Genomic DNA, 15,803 nt, shown 5'->3' with positions numbered 1-15,803 from the left:
TGAGTCACCTACAATACAGATTTTACTGATTGGTATGAGACAAGATGTGGAAGAATGGTGCAGAACATGCAGCACATGTTGTGCTAAAAGGGGACCCAAGCATAAGGGGCGTGCTCCAATGCAGTTATATCAAGTTGGTGCACCAATGGAAAGAGTAACCGTCGACATTGCTGGTCCTCTGCCCCAAACTCGTGCTGGAAACAAGTACATTTGTGTGGTGATGGATTATTTCACCAAGTGGCCTGAGGCATATGCAATACCAAATCAGGAAGCTTCAACTGTAGCTTCAGCTATTAGTGATTTCTTCTTCAAATTTGGTATGCCATATGAACTGCATTCAGATCAAGGCCGTAACTTTGAATCAGCTGTGTTCCAAGAATGCTGCAAGTTGTTTGGCATCCGAAAGACCAGGACAACGCCACTTCACCCACAGTCTGATGGGATGGTAGAAAAGTACAACTGGACACTGGGACAGGAATTGGCAAAGTTTTGCAATAGCCGCCAAGATGACTGGGTTGTCTTTCTCCCTCCACTGTTGATGGTCTATAGGACAGCAGAGCATGAAACCACTGGATACACTCCAGCAAAGTCAATGTTTGGTCGGGAACTTTGGTTGCCAGTGGATCTGTTAACAGGACGCCCACCTTATGAAGAGTTGCCTGAGAATGTGTCAGAGTTTGTGAAAGTGTTATCAGAAAGGATGGATGATATTCACCATCAAGTGCGTTCAAACTTGAAAACATCTGCTGATTCGATGAAGTTAACTTATGATAAGAGACCTACTGAAGTCAGCTTTGTACCAAGAGACAAGGTATGGTTGTATAATCCCAGGAAGACCAAAGAGAAGTCTCCTAAGTTGTCTTCTCCATGGGAAGGCCCATATGACATAGTGGATCGTCTCTCAGACGTGACTTTCCGGGTAAAATGTGGTCGGCGAGGTAAGCTAAAAGTGGTGCATGCCAACAGGCTTTGGCATTGTCACAGTCCAGGACATTTCAGTTGGGACGAAGTGGACAACAGAACAAATGGTGCTGCTGAAGACGTGCCACCTGAAGAAACCACCGTCGAAGAAGAAACTCTACTCAGTTTTGAGAAGGGAAACGGTGAAGCTCTTGATGAAGTTACTACCACTGATGTGACTGTTATCGACGATAGGACATTTCCTGATGAAGCAGATGAACCCCATATGAAGCAGAAGCCAACGAGACGGAGACCAGTACGGAAGAATATACGTCCCGTAAAACTAAGAGACTTTGTTGAATTGTAATTTTGTTTGTAATTCTGTACATTTTAATTAAATTATTGTTAATTGTTATTGGTTTAATGTAAGTGGCTATTGCTCGGGACGAACAATACTAAGGAGAGGGAAGTGTTGTGTCAGCGAGGTCACGTGACTTGTATCACGCCACTTCTTTCTCGAACCTTCGTGAATTCTCGGGAGATTACTAGATTGGGAGTAGTGTGGTATATATATGTAAGATGGTCACAACGTGACGGGACAATGTGTAGGTAATGAGTAATTGAACTGCAGTCAGAGAGTGTGTAATTGAGTATTGTCGAGCACGAGCACGTGAGACGTTCTATCGTTTGTTATAGAGCGACTGTTGAAATTAAGTGTATCGGTTAAGTTGTATTCGGAAAGAATAAACCAGTTTTATTTAAGAAAGGACTAGTGTCGCTAAAGTTTCGTCGGAACGAATTTACGGAAAATTAAGTAAAGACCGGAGGCGTAACAGTATTGTTAAGGACAACATGTTGCGAAAATCCTTCCAACAAGAAAAGCATTGTTGTGTAAAATTGATTATTATGAATCACCATAATAAGGTAAAGACTCGATCTCATTTTGCTATTTGTTGCGTATAATAATAGGAGCTTTAGATTTGAAATAGTAGAACTTAAGTCATACATAGTTGTATAACTACATATACTTCTACTAGAACGTAAGAATGTAAGTAAAATATTCATTTAGTTAGGTATAATAATTACTGGGTTAAATTTGTAGTTTTATCTAAATAGACAGTTTGCTTTGATCAGAAGTTAATATTAATTTCACTAAAATAGTAGACGATAGTTAGACATTGAATTCTGTAGAAAAGACGCTCCAACGTTAACATAAGCTCCTATTTTAAATAATTTTTCCTTGAAATTAACCCATTTTATAATTCTAATTATCTATATTCATTGTTAAAATCCGTACAGTAGAGAGATGTTTTTAAATCTATACGCAGCATTCTAATAACTAAACTTGTTACTATAGGTGAGATCTTGAAATCTACTTATCTACACTGAGCGTCATATTTTTGTCCATCGCTTTTGTCTTCATAGTATCTTTTAAATTTAAGTTATTTTAGTTGTTTTTATGTTGATTTTCTAATCCAAAAGGATATCAGAACATTAGAACTTTTTTCAATGTACCATAAGGAGTTGAGAACAGTATCAATGAAAGTCGTTGATTTTCCTTATAGATGACATCGCATACCTTATACAGAAAGCTATGAACCAATATGAGACCTTCACCTGTTTAAGGTTTAAGCAGAGGACCACCGAGATAGACTACATTCGAATATTTAAAGGCCAAGGGTAAGATTTGAATTAACTAAAAAAAGTGCAAACTATGGCTTGAGTATACATGAATAAGTAAAAAAATGGCATCTCAATTTTTCACTACTGATAGAAACGCAAAATATTTTCTTATTACAGAATGTATTGACGCTATCATCGCGAAGTAGTTTGATGTAATAGATATTTAAGAACAGAAACTTCAAAAATAAGGCCTCTAAAGGAAACTGGGTGAAAGATCGATTAATTCATACCAAATTTTATTTTTATAACAGGAACACCTGATGTTAGAATACAATCAAATACCAAACAATATTAAATAATAAGGCGATATCCATCACTCACTTTGTACAGGTATACAGGTGAAAACTTGAAACATGAAATATATGTGTTTTTAAATAGGCAATGTCTACCTTTTGCTTATCAGCAAGTTTTCGGATTTTCCTTCATAAAATTTTGGGTACGATTCTCCGTGGACAGAACAAAAACAACCTAGAATGTCGTCGCTTTGCACTAAAATATAAACAAAGAAATAATAAACGATGTAATTCAATATTTGGTATTATACCTTATTTTATCATAATCTTGGAAAATGTATCAAAACAATACTAGGACTCATTATCCATTATTAATAAAAACGAAAAATAGATTCAAATTTATAGTAAAGATAAGGTTTTTCTCAAGAAAGGGTTTTATACCAAAGTATAATAACCAAAACCTTCTTCTGCTAAAAGAGTAACCTAAGGCATTGTGTATAATAACTTAAAATAGAAAAAAGGTGAAAGCTGTCTGCTCGTCGAAAGTTTTTGAATTTCGCGCAAAGCAATCGTATGGTATCTGCGCTAGTCATCCCTAATTTTGAAGTGATAGACTAGATGGAAGTCAGCTATTAAACATCAGTCACCGCTAACTCGTGGCAAGTTTAATAGTAATCATATATTTCAAAGTAATAACTTAAACAAAAACTTATAATTAAAATTATAACAAAGCTTCTTCATAAACACTTGTTTTCCATCTACCAACAAATAAAGATTTTGAAGTGATCCCACCCTTGAATACCCTACATCTTATTGACAATGAGAAAAGCATGATTGTTTGAGAAACAATCCAACAACTTTCATACTTTGACCTTGAATCCCTTTAGAATATTCAACAATCTCTAAATCGTCAACCTGCCAAGATTGTTTGAGATTGACTCAATAGGCTGGGAGTAATTAGTTAATAGGCTTTACAAAATAGAAATAGGATTAAGTTCAATTTTGACCCACTTAGGACATTTCCTATAGTTCATAGTGTTTACATATACATTTCGGTTGAGATTGTTGCAAAGAAACAGATATCGCACAACAGATTTGAGTAAATATTTAAGAAAATTAAACAACTTTGACTATAGAACATTTAACCATAAAAAGGAACAAATTACGGTTTCAATAAAGTATTTAAAATTGTGTACATATGAAATGTTCATTGGAATAATTTATTAAATTTTAAATTACGAATATTATTTTTCTAAAAATATAAAAACCCAGAGCACTTGGTTAAGAAACTGTTTTATTTAATTCTTAAAGCGTATTTTAAATCTGAACGATGCCTTATTCTAAACACGAACTAATCGACCAGGTCACATACTTAAAAGTTGAGACGTGGTCATACCTAATCAAAAATATACACTAGAGGAGGGAAAACAGGTCAGCAGCACCAGCAGTCTAAAAGACTATTATTAACCAAATGAAGATTGACTGTCCTTTTACTAAACTCCCCATAGTTAAAAGAGAGGATCAGATGTAACGATATATTGAAGACTATAACCTTGTATATATGAGTCTGTTTGTTTGTTTGTTTAGAATTAAGCACAAAGCTACACTATGGGCTATCTGTGCTCTGTCCATCACGGGTATCGAAACCCGGTTTCTAGAGTTGTAAGTCCGCAGACATACCGCTGTGCCACTAGGGGGCAATAGCACATATGGCCAACTACAAAGGGCATGGTAAGTTTAAGTAATTACATATTACAGTTATGATGACAAAAATAGCATAGCGTAAAAATATTAGTAGTAAATTATTATTCTTTATTCTAATATTAAATAAAAATACAAAACACAATTAGTTTTAGAGAAAAAGGTAAATTAAGTGCCTTGAAAGATGTGACGATTATTCTGTTTATTAGTTTGGTAAAAAAACCATTATTATTATGAATGTTTGTAAATATCACTTTTAAAATAGCCTAGTTATTTTTTATAAATCTCAATAATCTGTTTCTGCCGTAAAATGAACTGTTAGAATTTATTAACTAACTTACATTTCTTTACAGTTGTTACTTATTTTCATTTTTATCGGCCCCTCGGTGTGTCTGCGGACTTACAATGCTAGAAACCGGATTTCAATACCCGTGGTGGCAGAGCACAGATAACAAACATTTCTATAGACAGAGTGGCCAGGAAAACAAGCGCCATGGGCTCCCAAAGCAAGACCTAAAAAAGCTACTCTTTAACCAACTAACATTAATCAATGCAGTTCTGTTAAAAGCTATAGTAGTACAGGATAGCAACAAATATTAAAGTGACTGTAAACGAGAATAATAAGAAGTCCAATTTCTTGGGAAATATGCGGTCTTGGCAATCATTTCTGTAGATAATATTTGTGAAAGTTATAAGGTTTTTATTTCACATAATAACAGATATTTTCTCAAGCGTTTTTTTATATAAAAATATTGGTAAATTAATTAATTTGATCTGTTAGATTAATTACATAAAATTATGCTGTTGTTAAACCATGTATATACATCTAAAAATACCATTTATTTGTGAAATTAATGAAATCATTGAATTGAAATGTTTTCCCTCATCAGCTTATATAATACTTTGTTTGAACTTAAGTTAACCACAAATATATAGTTTATTATCTTAATTTCATCACATTAGCTATCCCAGAAAATAGCTTATACTAATTAGCTACTGGTTATTGCTGTCAACCAAGAAGTCAATCATTTGTTTTCTAGTTTTTTGTGGGTTAAATGTCTTATTTTGAATCATAATTGTGATTCAGAAGCTGATATGTATATCGTATGTGTGTACTTTATTTAAAGGTGTTATTCAGTGAAACTAAAGACAACAAATGTTCTATACATACATGTCGCTAGTGTATTAAATGTGTGTTCAGTTATTGGCTTATCCATTTACAATTGATAGATAAAAGCTAGATGTTCTTAAGATGTTAAATTCCAATTATGTGTTAAGAAAGTTACATAAAGTTAAAATTGAAAGCCTTTTATGATTTTTCTTTCGTGTGTACGTTATTTCTCCCTGAATTTTATTTAGTTTTAGTAAGATTTTACAGAAAGTCAAGTATATATCTTAGCAATATTTATTTCTTTATTGCAGATGTTACTCCTATGTAGGAAATATCCACAGTGGAGTTCAGGACCTGTCGCTGGGAAGGGGATGTGAATATGTTGGAACCATTGTTCATGAGTTGGGTCACGCTGTAGGTTTCTGGCATGAACAGAACAGATCTGACCGTGATAATCATTTAATTATCTATTGGAATAATATCAAATCCGGTGAGTTTGAAGTATTCTATGCGTAGCTCAATAAACGTATAAAAGTCAATGTGTTAGCTACAGTCAGTAAAGAAATATATTTACAATTTTGAAGAAAGCAAATTAACTTTCACAATCTAAGTAATCTGTTTACAAATTTTATGGTATTCTATTTGAATGAAAATAATGAAAGAATCGGATTTGGGTATTTAATCTAATATTAATCTATACATATTCATATATTTCTGTGCTGATATTCCCCGGTGGGTCAACGGTAAGTTTCCAGTCTTACAATGTTTAATTCCGGTTTTCGGTGGACAAAATATAGGCAGCCCCAATGGTCAGCGGCGAGTCTGTAGGCTTACGACGCTAATAATCGAGTTTCAATACACCTGGTGGGCAAAGCACAGGCAGCCCGTTGTGGATATTTGTGGTTAACAGCAAACCAAACCAAACTTGTATTAATATTTCAAATGTTTCCAAAAAGATTTAATAATATTAGGATTATTCAAATATAAATAACCCTCGTTTATTTTTGCCATGCCCGACCATAATAAATCTATTTCAGGTCATATACTTAAGAAACATAAGTAATCTTAACTCATAAGAACAATCCTACTCGTTTAAATATTTGGATTGTACACAAAGTTGGAAGAACTTTAGTTTCGTGCATACTAGCTGTATAATAATAAATGCTCCACAGTAAACCGGATTCTATTGTTTTCTGTACTTTTTCTAGGCATGGATTCTCAGTTTTTTAAACTCAAATTATCTGAGAACCGCTTATTAACTGGCTTCGATTACAACTCAATTATGTTGTATGGGGAAAGGTCATTCTCAAAGGACAACATATCGCCAACAATGAAAGCCAGAAATGGAAAGTTCCTGGATGAAGTTTATAACAAACCGGGTCTTAGTTCCAATGACATTATTCGTATTAAGATGCTCTATGGGTGTTAAAAAGAAATACTGAATTTTAAATAAAGATGTGTTTAATAATTGGAAAAAATGTATGAATTTATTATTCCAACGCGAGTGATCTAACAAGCTGAAAAATATGTTCTTTAAATTTCGTTTAATATGTGAGTGTCAAGTACAAAATTATAACTGAAATGTTAAAAATTCACTAAAATATAAAAATATTGTAAGTTTATTTCTTCTTCTTCGTTTTGATTAAATAAAATTGTCTTATATTTCTTTAAAAACATTATTTTGTCATTACTATAAACATATTTTCGCTTTTTTTACAAACATTCATAGAATAATAATATGTTATAGACAATCTACAGATAGTTTAATGAGCAACAAATTAAATCAAACTCAAACTATATAGTTTGTAAACATCCTTGTATGTATGGACCAAAAAGGAACGCATATATTAAGCGACGGTGGGGAACGTATTGTTACAACAACGGAAGTCACGCAACGCTGGAGCATGTTCACTGATTTAAATAATTTATCGATGGATTAAGCGACGGTATTAAACGTATTTTTATCGGTTGTTTCTTTTATAATATCACAAAATTAATTTTTTTTTTTAAATATTTAAGACCATATTAATTATTATAATTGAAAAATACTTAATCGTAACATTTCTAGCTGCAACAATAAACCTGTATTTGTATGTTCTTTCTGTGTAGTTTGTATATCAAGAAAATTAGGTATTAAATCATAGAATTTTATTAAAAGCAAAACAAAGTTTGATGTGCTTATGTTCCTGTTTAACTGGGGGTTTAAATATTAGAATCCGGGTTTTCATTATTAATCACGGTATTTAAATGAACTGTGTTAATCTTGCTTAAACAAGATATACTACAGCCTGCATAGCCATTGTCAAATCAACAAAAGTTTCATGAGCAATGTTGAACAAATATTACATTTTTTTCATCATTAAACCTAAAACAACAACTAACGAACACAGATAAGGTTTACCTTATAATTCCATTTATTGCAAGAAATATATATATATATATATAATTCAATTACAATTTGTCAGAGACATTTTTATATAAATGTACTACCGAACATTTACATAATTAAATACTCAACAATCAGCTATTCTTGCAAGAGAGCCAGTGACAGTAACATATTTATTTATAATAGGGTGTTAAATATCATAACCTTGAAGATGCATTCAACATTCATCCTCTAAATGTGAACATAATTTATCTTCTCGCGTCTGTTCTCCCACATATCATATGCTCACCGATAACTTTGATGCCATGACTAACGAACATTTACTGCTATAACTGAGTAAAGATCCTAAATTCTGGTTATGCATTTGTGTACTTTAGCCACCATGTCTTCCAACAGATACAGGAGTAGTAAGAACCCCACCTTACCGCCCATAGGATGCCGCCACAGCGAAGGGGAGAGGGAGGTGATGTCATCGAAGATGAAGAGATCATAGTTCCAAATTTTGGCATCAGGTGGCGAGTTGCTAGGCCGTCATATTTAATTATTACATAATAGTATCATGAAGTTGAGTTCAAAACATGTTTCAACAAGAACTTATTAATTAATTCTTCCTCTCCAGCCAAAGGAAGAGTACTACATCTAGTATAATCACTAATTAATTAATTCGTCCTCTCCATCCAAAGGAAGAGTACTATATCTAGTATAATCACTAATTAATTAATTCGTCCTCTCCATCCGAAGGAAGAGTACTACATCTAGTATAATCACTAATTAATTAATTCGTCCTCTCCATCCGAAGGAAGAGTACTACATCTAGTATAATCACTAATTGAATTAATTCGTCCTAAAAATGATTATATCTTAATCATAACTTACTCAAGTGATTAAAGATTTCTGTAATATTAATACAATAAAAAAGCTGGACACAGTAATTCGTTTTAATAATTTATTTTCTCACAATAAAGATTTTGCTCTCTGATCTACATAAAGAAGTACATCTGTTAAGGACGTATTTACATGAAAACTTTTTACAACAAAATCATGAACAACATATCATTACTATCTTCGTGGGATCCAAATTTAGATAGAACGTGCAATGTCGTGGACAAGAATAACACATTTCTGATTGACGAGTGAAGGGCGTTTCTGATGAAGGGTTTGATTTAAACGTTTCAGTTGCTGACTATAGATCCCTGCATTGACAGTTCGCTGTAGATTGAGGAATTCGAAATGAATAACTTCTTTGATGTCCCACCAAATGCAAAGCATCACTTTCTGCGGATGGAATCCAGGTTTTGGGGTCGGAAGTGTTTTTTGTCTATGACTGAGCCATTGTTTTTTGTGTTTAATATTCGCATAGAGAATTCATTTTTCATCATGGGTGGCAGTTCTGTCCAAAAATGGTTCACGCGCATTACGTTCCAGAAGAAACGGAGCAACGTTCACACATTGGAAATGATGATCATCGGAGAGTTTGAGAGGCACCCAAACACCTTCTTTATGGAGTTTCCCATATTCTTTAGAAGCTTACCTATTGTTTCGTAAAAGCCATGCAATTTCAGAGCCATTTAACGAGTATGTTGCCTTGGGTTAGACTCAACAAGCGTCTTCAGAGCATTAATATAAATTCCAATATGTCGGCCCCTGCCATCAATTGTTTTTTAAGGCTAAAGTCACCTGAACGAGATTTTCTGAACCATCGTTGACACGTACGAACTTTCAAAACATTTCCATAATCTTCTATGATATTCTTTGTGGCTACAAAGGCGTTGTTTTCCTTCTTGTATTCCACCAGCATTATATGCCGAATGTGATTCTCGTTGTGTGCCATCACTGTAATGGATTAGAGTATACTAAACTTTATACATTATATAGACTACACTAACGTGACGTTTAGGTGATGTACGTTTTTTGGGAGGTGATTAATTAAAGTGTACCAAAACGCGACATTAATCTCTTGACAACCTAATATTTATAAATTCCACGATGTGTAAAGTAGTGCCACACTTAAGTTTTAAGAGTGCAATTAAATCTTTTTACTATAGATGTTTTTTTTTCGTTATGTATGGTAAAGAAGTGAATGTCTTGTTCCTTGAGATATCGTTGAAAGAAACGATTAGTAAACTCTGTCCCAGCGTCGGTTTGAAGTTTACAAGGTTTTCGACCCTGTTTTAAAATTTGTTTGAAATATTTTACAGGTGCTGCACCTTTCTTATCTTTGAGTGGAACAACCCATGCACATTTAGAAAACATGTCGATACATGTGAGTAAATACTTAAACTGATTGTTATATTGACTTAAGTTAGAGAGGTCCACCAAATCAGCCTGCCATTGCATCGATCCCTGAAACGATAACTCGGTTTCTCGAAAACTTATATTTTACTGGTTTGTGTAAAGTGTATTTATCTTGTAGACTTAACCAGTAATTAACCTGATTTAGACTTACGGGCTTACCTAGCACTTTTACAGATCTAAATAAAGGTTGTACTGCACCAAAACTTGCAGGATGTGCATGGTAATAATAGATAGATTGAAAAGTTTTTTATACATTATTTTCTATGCCGTCTACTTTTATTTAATTTACCATCAACTTTGTCTCTGACAGTAGTAATAATCTGACCTTCACAACAGATGATATTAATTCTTAGACGACTCAAGATATTTATAAGCTTAAAAGGCTGACAAAAGCCCATGACGACAGACAAGACACAAATGAATAATACAATAATATTTTTATTAAAAATAATCCCATTTAGATACATTACATTTAGGTTTTCTAACACATGTTTCATATATTTCCATCTATCTAAATTTCCAACAACTTCTTGAGGAACATTCATATATGATAATCGTTCTGCAAATTCTTTCCATTCTGTTAGGTTAAAATTGTTTCGTTTTCGTAGCACATCGTTGATTAAGTCGATTATGTTACTATTTGGGACGGATCGTAAACTAATCACTAATTCTCCACGATCATTCCACATTAGATCACCACTGGAACGCATCAAGTTTAGTAGAATTTCAGCTTTCTTTTATATTTCTGAGGAACGCTGTCAACGATCTTTGAATTTTCATGAGTCAGCGATTCCATTCTAATTTTAACGGGTTCCATGGCTCGTGAGTGAAAGGTCTGATGACGCTGTTGCAGTTGGTTTATTATCTAAGGGTAATGTATCATTTTGTACGACTGACTTCATATCATTATCTATAGAGTTTAATATTTTATGTACAGACCTTTCATAAACTTTGGATTGATAAAGCGACTGTACCAATTCTTCTGGAATGAGAACCCTTCGTTTTGCCATATTTTTAGATTCCAACAACTTTACCAATAGCCCGTCCTACCAAACCACCAAATAATGAAAGTATTGGTGCTATGAGTAATGGTAAAACCCACCTTTCTGTATTAGCAAGTTTCTTTTCTGTTTAACTAATGTTTTCTTGACAGCCAACTCTCTCAATAATGATCTCTATCGTCTAAGTTTCTACTTTTGTATGTTCGTCATGGGAAGTTATCCATTAAAACATTTAAAGCACATTCATAAATACTCAAGATAAAGGCAATTATTCCTTATTTTAATTTGGTTATGTGTAGTTTTAGGTAATGCATGAAGCAACTCTTGATGTTGTTTTATTCTAAGTGTCATAATGAATAAATGAAAAGAGATTGTGAGTACAACATATAAAAACTGTTTATTTATACATGCAATTAGATGTAACATCAACTTTCTTCACACTACAGTGATAATAATTGTTAATAAGAAACGGACAAAGTAGATTTTGGAAGTTGATCAACCTTGGGGCATCCTAACAATTCCAGATTATAACAAAGAATTTTCGGCAGCCTTGTCAATATCTCGGCTTTCTCTCTCCCCTTTGTATAAAATTGTAAAGTTCTCTCTCAACAATCTAGCCACACTCCACAGGTAGTGATAGTCGATATTACCAGATTTCCATGGAAAACTATAATTCCGCATCACCCAATTACACTTTATCCAACAGGTTTGAAGTGTCACACCATAAAGAAGTAACCAGAGCATAGTTCTGGAACAGGGTAAAGAGGAGAGAAGAGACCTTTGCTGAACTTTCAGAATATTTTGAAAGGCTTGCTTTATTAACTTACTCAGATGCTTCTCATTAAAATGATGAATTTGTTGGCACCTGACCAATTCATAAGTGCCATAGCAGACGAAGATATGAGTATCAGGCTGAAGCTAATAGATGTATGTGTTTAAAGAAAGCTCTGCAGTTATCAGTGGAACTTGGATTCATGATGGCGCCATCTATAAGTTACATCAATATTAGATCCTGTCCTAACTAAAGATCAGTTACCCGTTATTGATAGTGTAGAAGAACTGAAAGTATAAGTTAGACAACTAGTTAAACAGAACAGAGGAAATACACTACGAACAATAGATATTTTAAGTTTAACTTCAAGAAACATATGGCCAGGAACTGGAGGCAAAGGCCTGTTTGGAATAAAAGCTCCTCTTAAAGAATATCTAGAAGAGGTAACTGTCATAGATTTGGGGAACCTGGCCATTACAGCCGATACTGTAAAAAAATCAACACTTGTTATTAAGTCAAAGAGATAGATCCCAACCAGATAAGAAAACAACACAGAGCCAATGAAATATCAAGAAAATGGGAATAAGTTTGACTTATGAGGTAAAGCTCAGCTGGGAATATTCAATCTATTCCAAATAAGAAAAGAAGTTAATTTCTTGATGAAAATCTTTCAAGATTCCTTGGACTTGTTGATGAATATCCTTAGTGTAAGCTGATTGACACTGGTTCTCCCTTTACGAGTGTTTGATCCCATTTGTCAGTGAAAGATTATATATTAACTTAAGAGATGAAGAAAGAAGATGTACTGATGCGAACAGTAGGTGGATATAAGGTTTCAGCAAAGGTATAGTTGGAAGTTACCCTTACTATAGGGAGTTTTTCTGTATCTCTTGATGTGTGGGTAATTAACATTGAGGATGAGTGCATATTGACAGCTGATTTCATGTGGGAAAATGAATGTGAGTTTAAGCTAGTTTCATATATCTTCATAGTTTATAAACAGAAAATCCATGTGCAATACCTGGCGATTACTACACTGGAAATGAACTTCCATAGAAATAAAGACAGTGGCCATTGCAACACTAAGAAGAGAAATACTCATATGAAAAGTTATTAGAAATAATTCATCGTCTCGTGACTAAATAGTGGTGGAACCAAACACTCATGCATGTCCTGCGGAATTGGTGATTGAAAAAGCTCTCGAAGATGTAAAGAATAATAATAACATACATGACTTTATCCACGGATAACTTAAGTCAACTTGTGATAAAACAAAAGGTAGTTATTATGTAAATACCAATAAAACTGGACAAACTCCGAAGTTAAGCGGGTGTTGGGAGCGGCAATATGGTGGGCTGAAAAGAATCAGTGATGTGGTTTGCAGAATTCAGAAAGATAGACGATCCTTTCAAAAGGTCATTGAAAGTACGTAAGTAAGGTAATATCCAATTAGGCTACCCCAGAGAAGAATTTGATAGTGGAAACTCAATCTACTGAGGAACTCGAAGTTTCGGTTTAGACGTTTTCCAGCAGATCATCAGGGATGGATCTGCCAGTGTATTCATATGGCCACCTACTCAATGAAAACTCCTCCAGTGACAACAAGGAACAAAATGCTATCTCATTTGCATGTCACAGGCCTTGGAAGAGAAAACCTTTACAAAAGACTCAGTGAATGGACAGTTTAGTGAAGTGTTTTATTTTTCGTGTTAAGGTAGTTCAAACGTCTTCACAATCCAAGAATAGTGTAGTGTTGTATGCTATGTTTTTAATGTTACGACTGGATTGGCCTATCAAATACTCAAAGGGATTTAACGTCAGATTTTCTGGTACTTTTGATGGTAGACTATAAATACATGGTTCAGCAAATTATTGAGAGTATCATTGGTAATATAGTTAAAAAATCAGTGAATCAGCCAGGGTATTTTCGTCAAATATTTGTACCTGTGTTAGCTGTCGCGTATACCGAGTTACTTCATTTCTAGAAGTTAGTCGGTTTTTATGTTATTGTAGGGCAGTTAAAATCTCTTGTAGAAATTCTTTCCAAGAACCTTCAGCGATACAGTCCTTTCTTAATTAAAACTAGTTTATTCTTTCTCAATACAACTTTGTAATAGACAGAATTTATGTTATGGGTACTACTTGATGACCTGCCACAAGTGACCTTCCAATCTTCACCTCCGCTGGCCTGGATGGATCTTCCACTGCTTCCACAAGCATTGGGCTTCCTTGGTGATGTTCTTTTATTCTACCACAAATTATCATCTCTGACATAGGGGGTATTGTAGTTGACTTAAGTGCTGAGACATGCAAATCAACAGATGCAGCAACACTTATTATAATATGGCCTTTGTTGTTCCCAATCGTCATTTTATCGAAGTTAACTACACACTTCTTAGGTATTAAGTAGTCCAACCCTAATATGCATTGGTCTTCAATGTCAGCCAAGTATACTTTGTATCTGTCCTTCATGCCATGAGCTCAATAGTTACCCACACTGGTCTCCACAACATTGCATATGCCCTGTCACACCGCAGAGCTTCTGTATGGCTTCTGGCACTCCTTTGTGATCCAGCACTTTGATACTCACAAGGGTTTGCTGAGATGCAGAATCTCTGACAAAGGTTGTGGATTGTCCAAGGCGTCTACAAACGGATCCCTCAGCAACAGCTTGAGCACATTGGGTGGTGCAGTTGGGTAGGACTTGTGTGCCATACTTTCCAAGACCTGTGCCAGCTCTTGCAGGCTCTCCCCTTTAGCATGGACTCTAGTCCTAAACCTAGCCCTGTAGACTTTGGACTGATTTTGAGTTCCATGCCTGAGTTCTAGAGCAGCTACCGGTGATCTATAATTGTGCCTGTCGTCTGCTATCAACTGACCAAGTATTTTCAGTGGTTGTCCTATCAGACTCGTTGCCAGGTACACTGCTTTCTGCTCCTCTGTCCATCCATTCGTTTCTGCCAGGAGCTCAAATTGTGCTCTATATGCTTCCCCATTGCCTTCCCATCGAATTCCTGTGGCTTCCTTCGTACTAGATCACCCCTATTGCTGACACTCATGTCTGGAATGTGATTTCTGACAGGACTGAAGATATCTGCATTAGGGTTTAGCTGCGGGTCTGGAAGGGGCTTCCCATTGTTTGAGACTGATTAGGTCGATGGCTAATACATCCTCCTTGTGTAAAAAACAGTAAATCATCCTTTAATGTATTTAATTCACTTTGAAATTTGCTAATGTTTTCAATTTGTATTTCTTGCCACTGCTGTTTACTTTCCTGTAGTTGCTGCTGACTTTCCAGCAACTGTTGGAGACTTTCTTCCTGTATCATTTCTTGTTCCAGTTGCCACTGTTGTAATCTCTATTCTTCTTTCTACTCCAACCACTGCTGTAGTCTCTCTTGTTTATTTTGCTGTTCGAGCTGCCACTGTTGTAGGTTTTCTTGTCACTGTTGTTACCTCTTCTTGTTTCTTTTCTTTTTCCTCCAACAACTGCTGTAATTTCTCTTCTTGTTTCTTTTCTTTTTCCTCTAACAACTGCTGTCATCTCTCTTCTTGTTTCTTTTCTCGTTCTTCTTGTTTCTTTTCTTTTTCCTCCAACAACTGCTGTGATTTCTCTTCTTGTTTCTTTTCCTCCAACAACTGCTGTAATCTCTCTTCTTGTTTATTTTCTCGTTCTTCTTGTTTCTTTTCTTTTTCCTCCAACCACTACTGTAGTCTCTTTT

The 15,803-nt window shown here is 34.7% G+C and overlaps 1 protein-coding gene across 1 annotated transcript in view; it reads left to right on the top strand.

Annotated features, from left to right (window-relative positions):
* LOC106458411 overlaps window positions 1–7,057 on the top strand; it is a 42,294-nt gene extending 35,237 nt beyond the window's left edge. The window contains exons 5-7 of the mRNA XM_022384616.1: window positions 2,447–2,580; window positions 5,940–6,118; window positions 6,837–7,057. Of these exons, the coding sequence (XP_022240324.1) occupies window positions 2,447–2,580; window positions 5,940–6,118; window positions 6,837–7,057 (534 nt within the window). The remainder of the gene's footprint in view (window positions 1–2,446; window positions 2,581–5,939; window positions 6,119–6,836) is intronic.
* Window positions 7,058–15,803: the final 8,746 nt, after the last annotated feature.

This window comes from Limulus polyphemus, unplaced genomic scaffold (genome assembly GCF_000517525.1).
Source record: "Limulus polyphemus unplaced genomic scaffold, Limulus_polyphemus-2.1.2 Scaffold458, whole genome shotgun sequence".
Lineage (NCBI taxonomy): Eukaryota > Metazoa > Arthropoda > Merostomata > Xiphosura > Limulidae > Limulus > Limulus polyphemus.
This window is presented reverse-complemented; position numbering and strand designations above follow the sequence as displayed.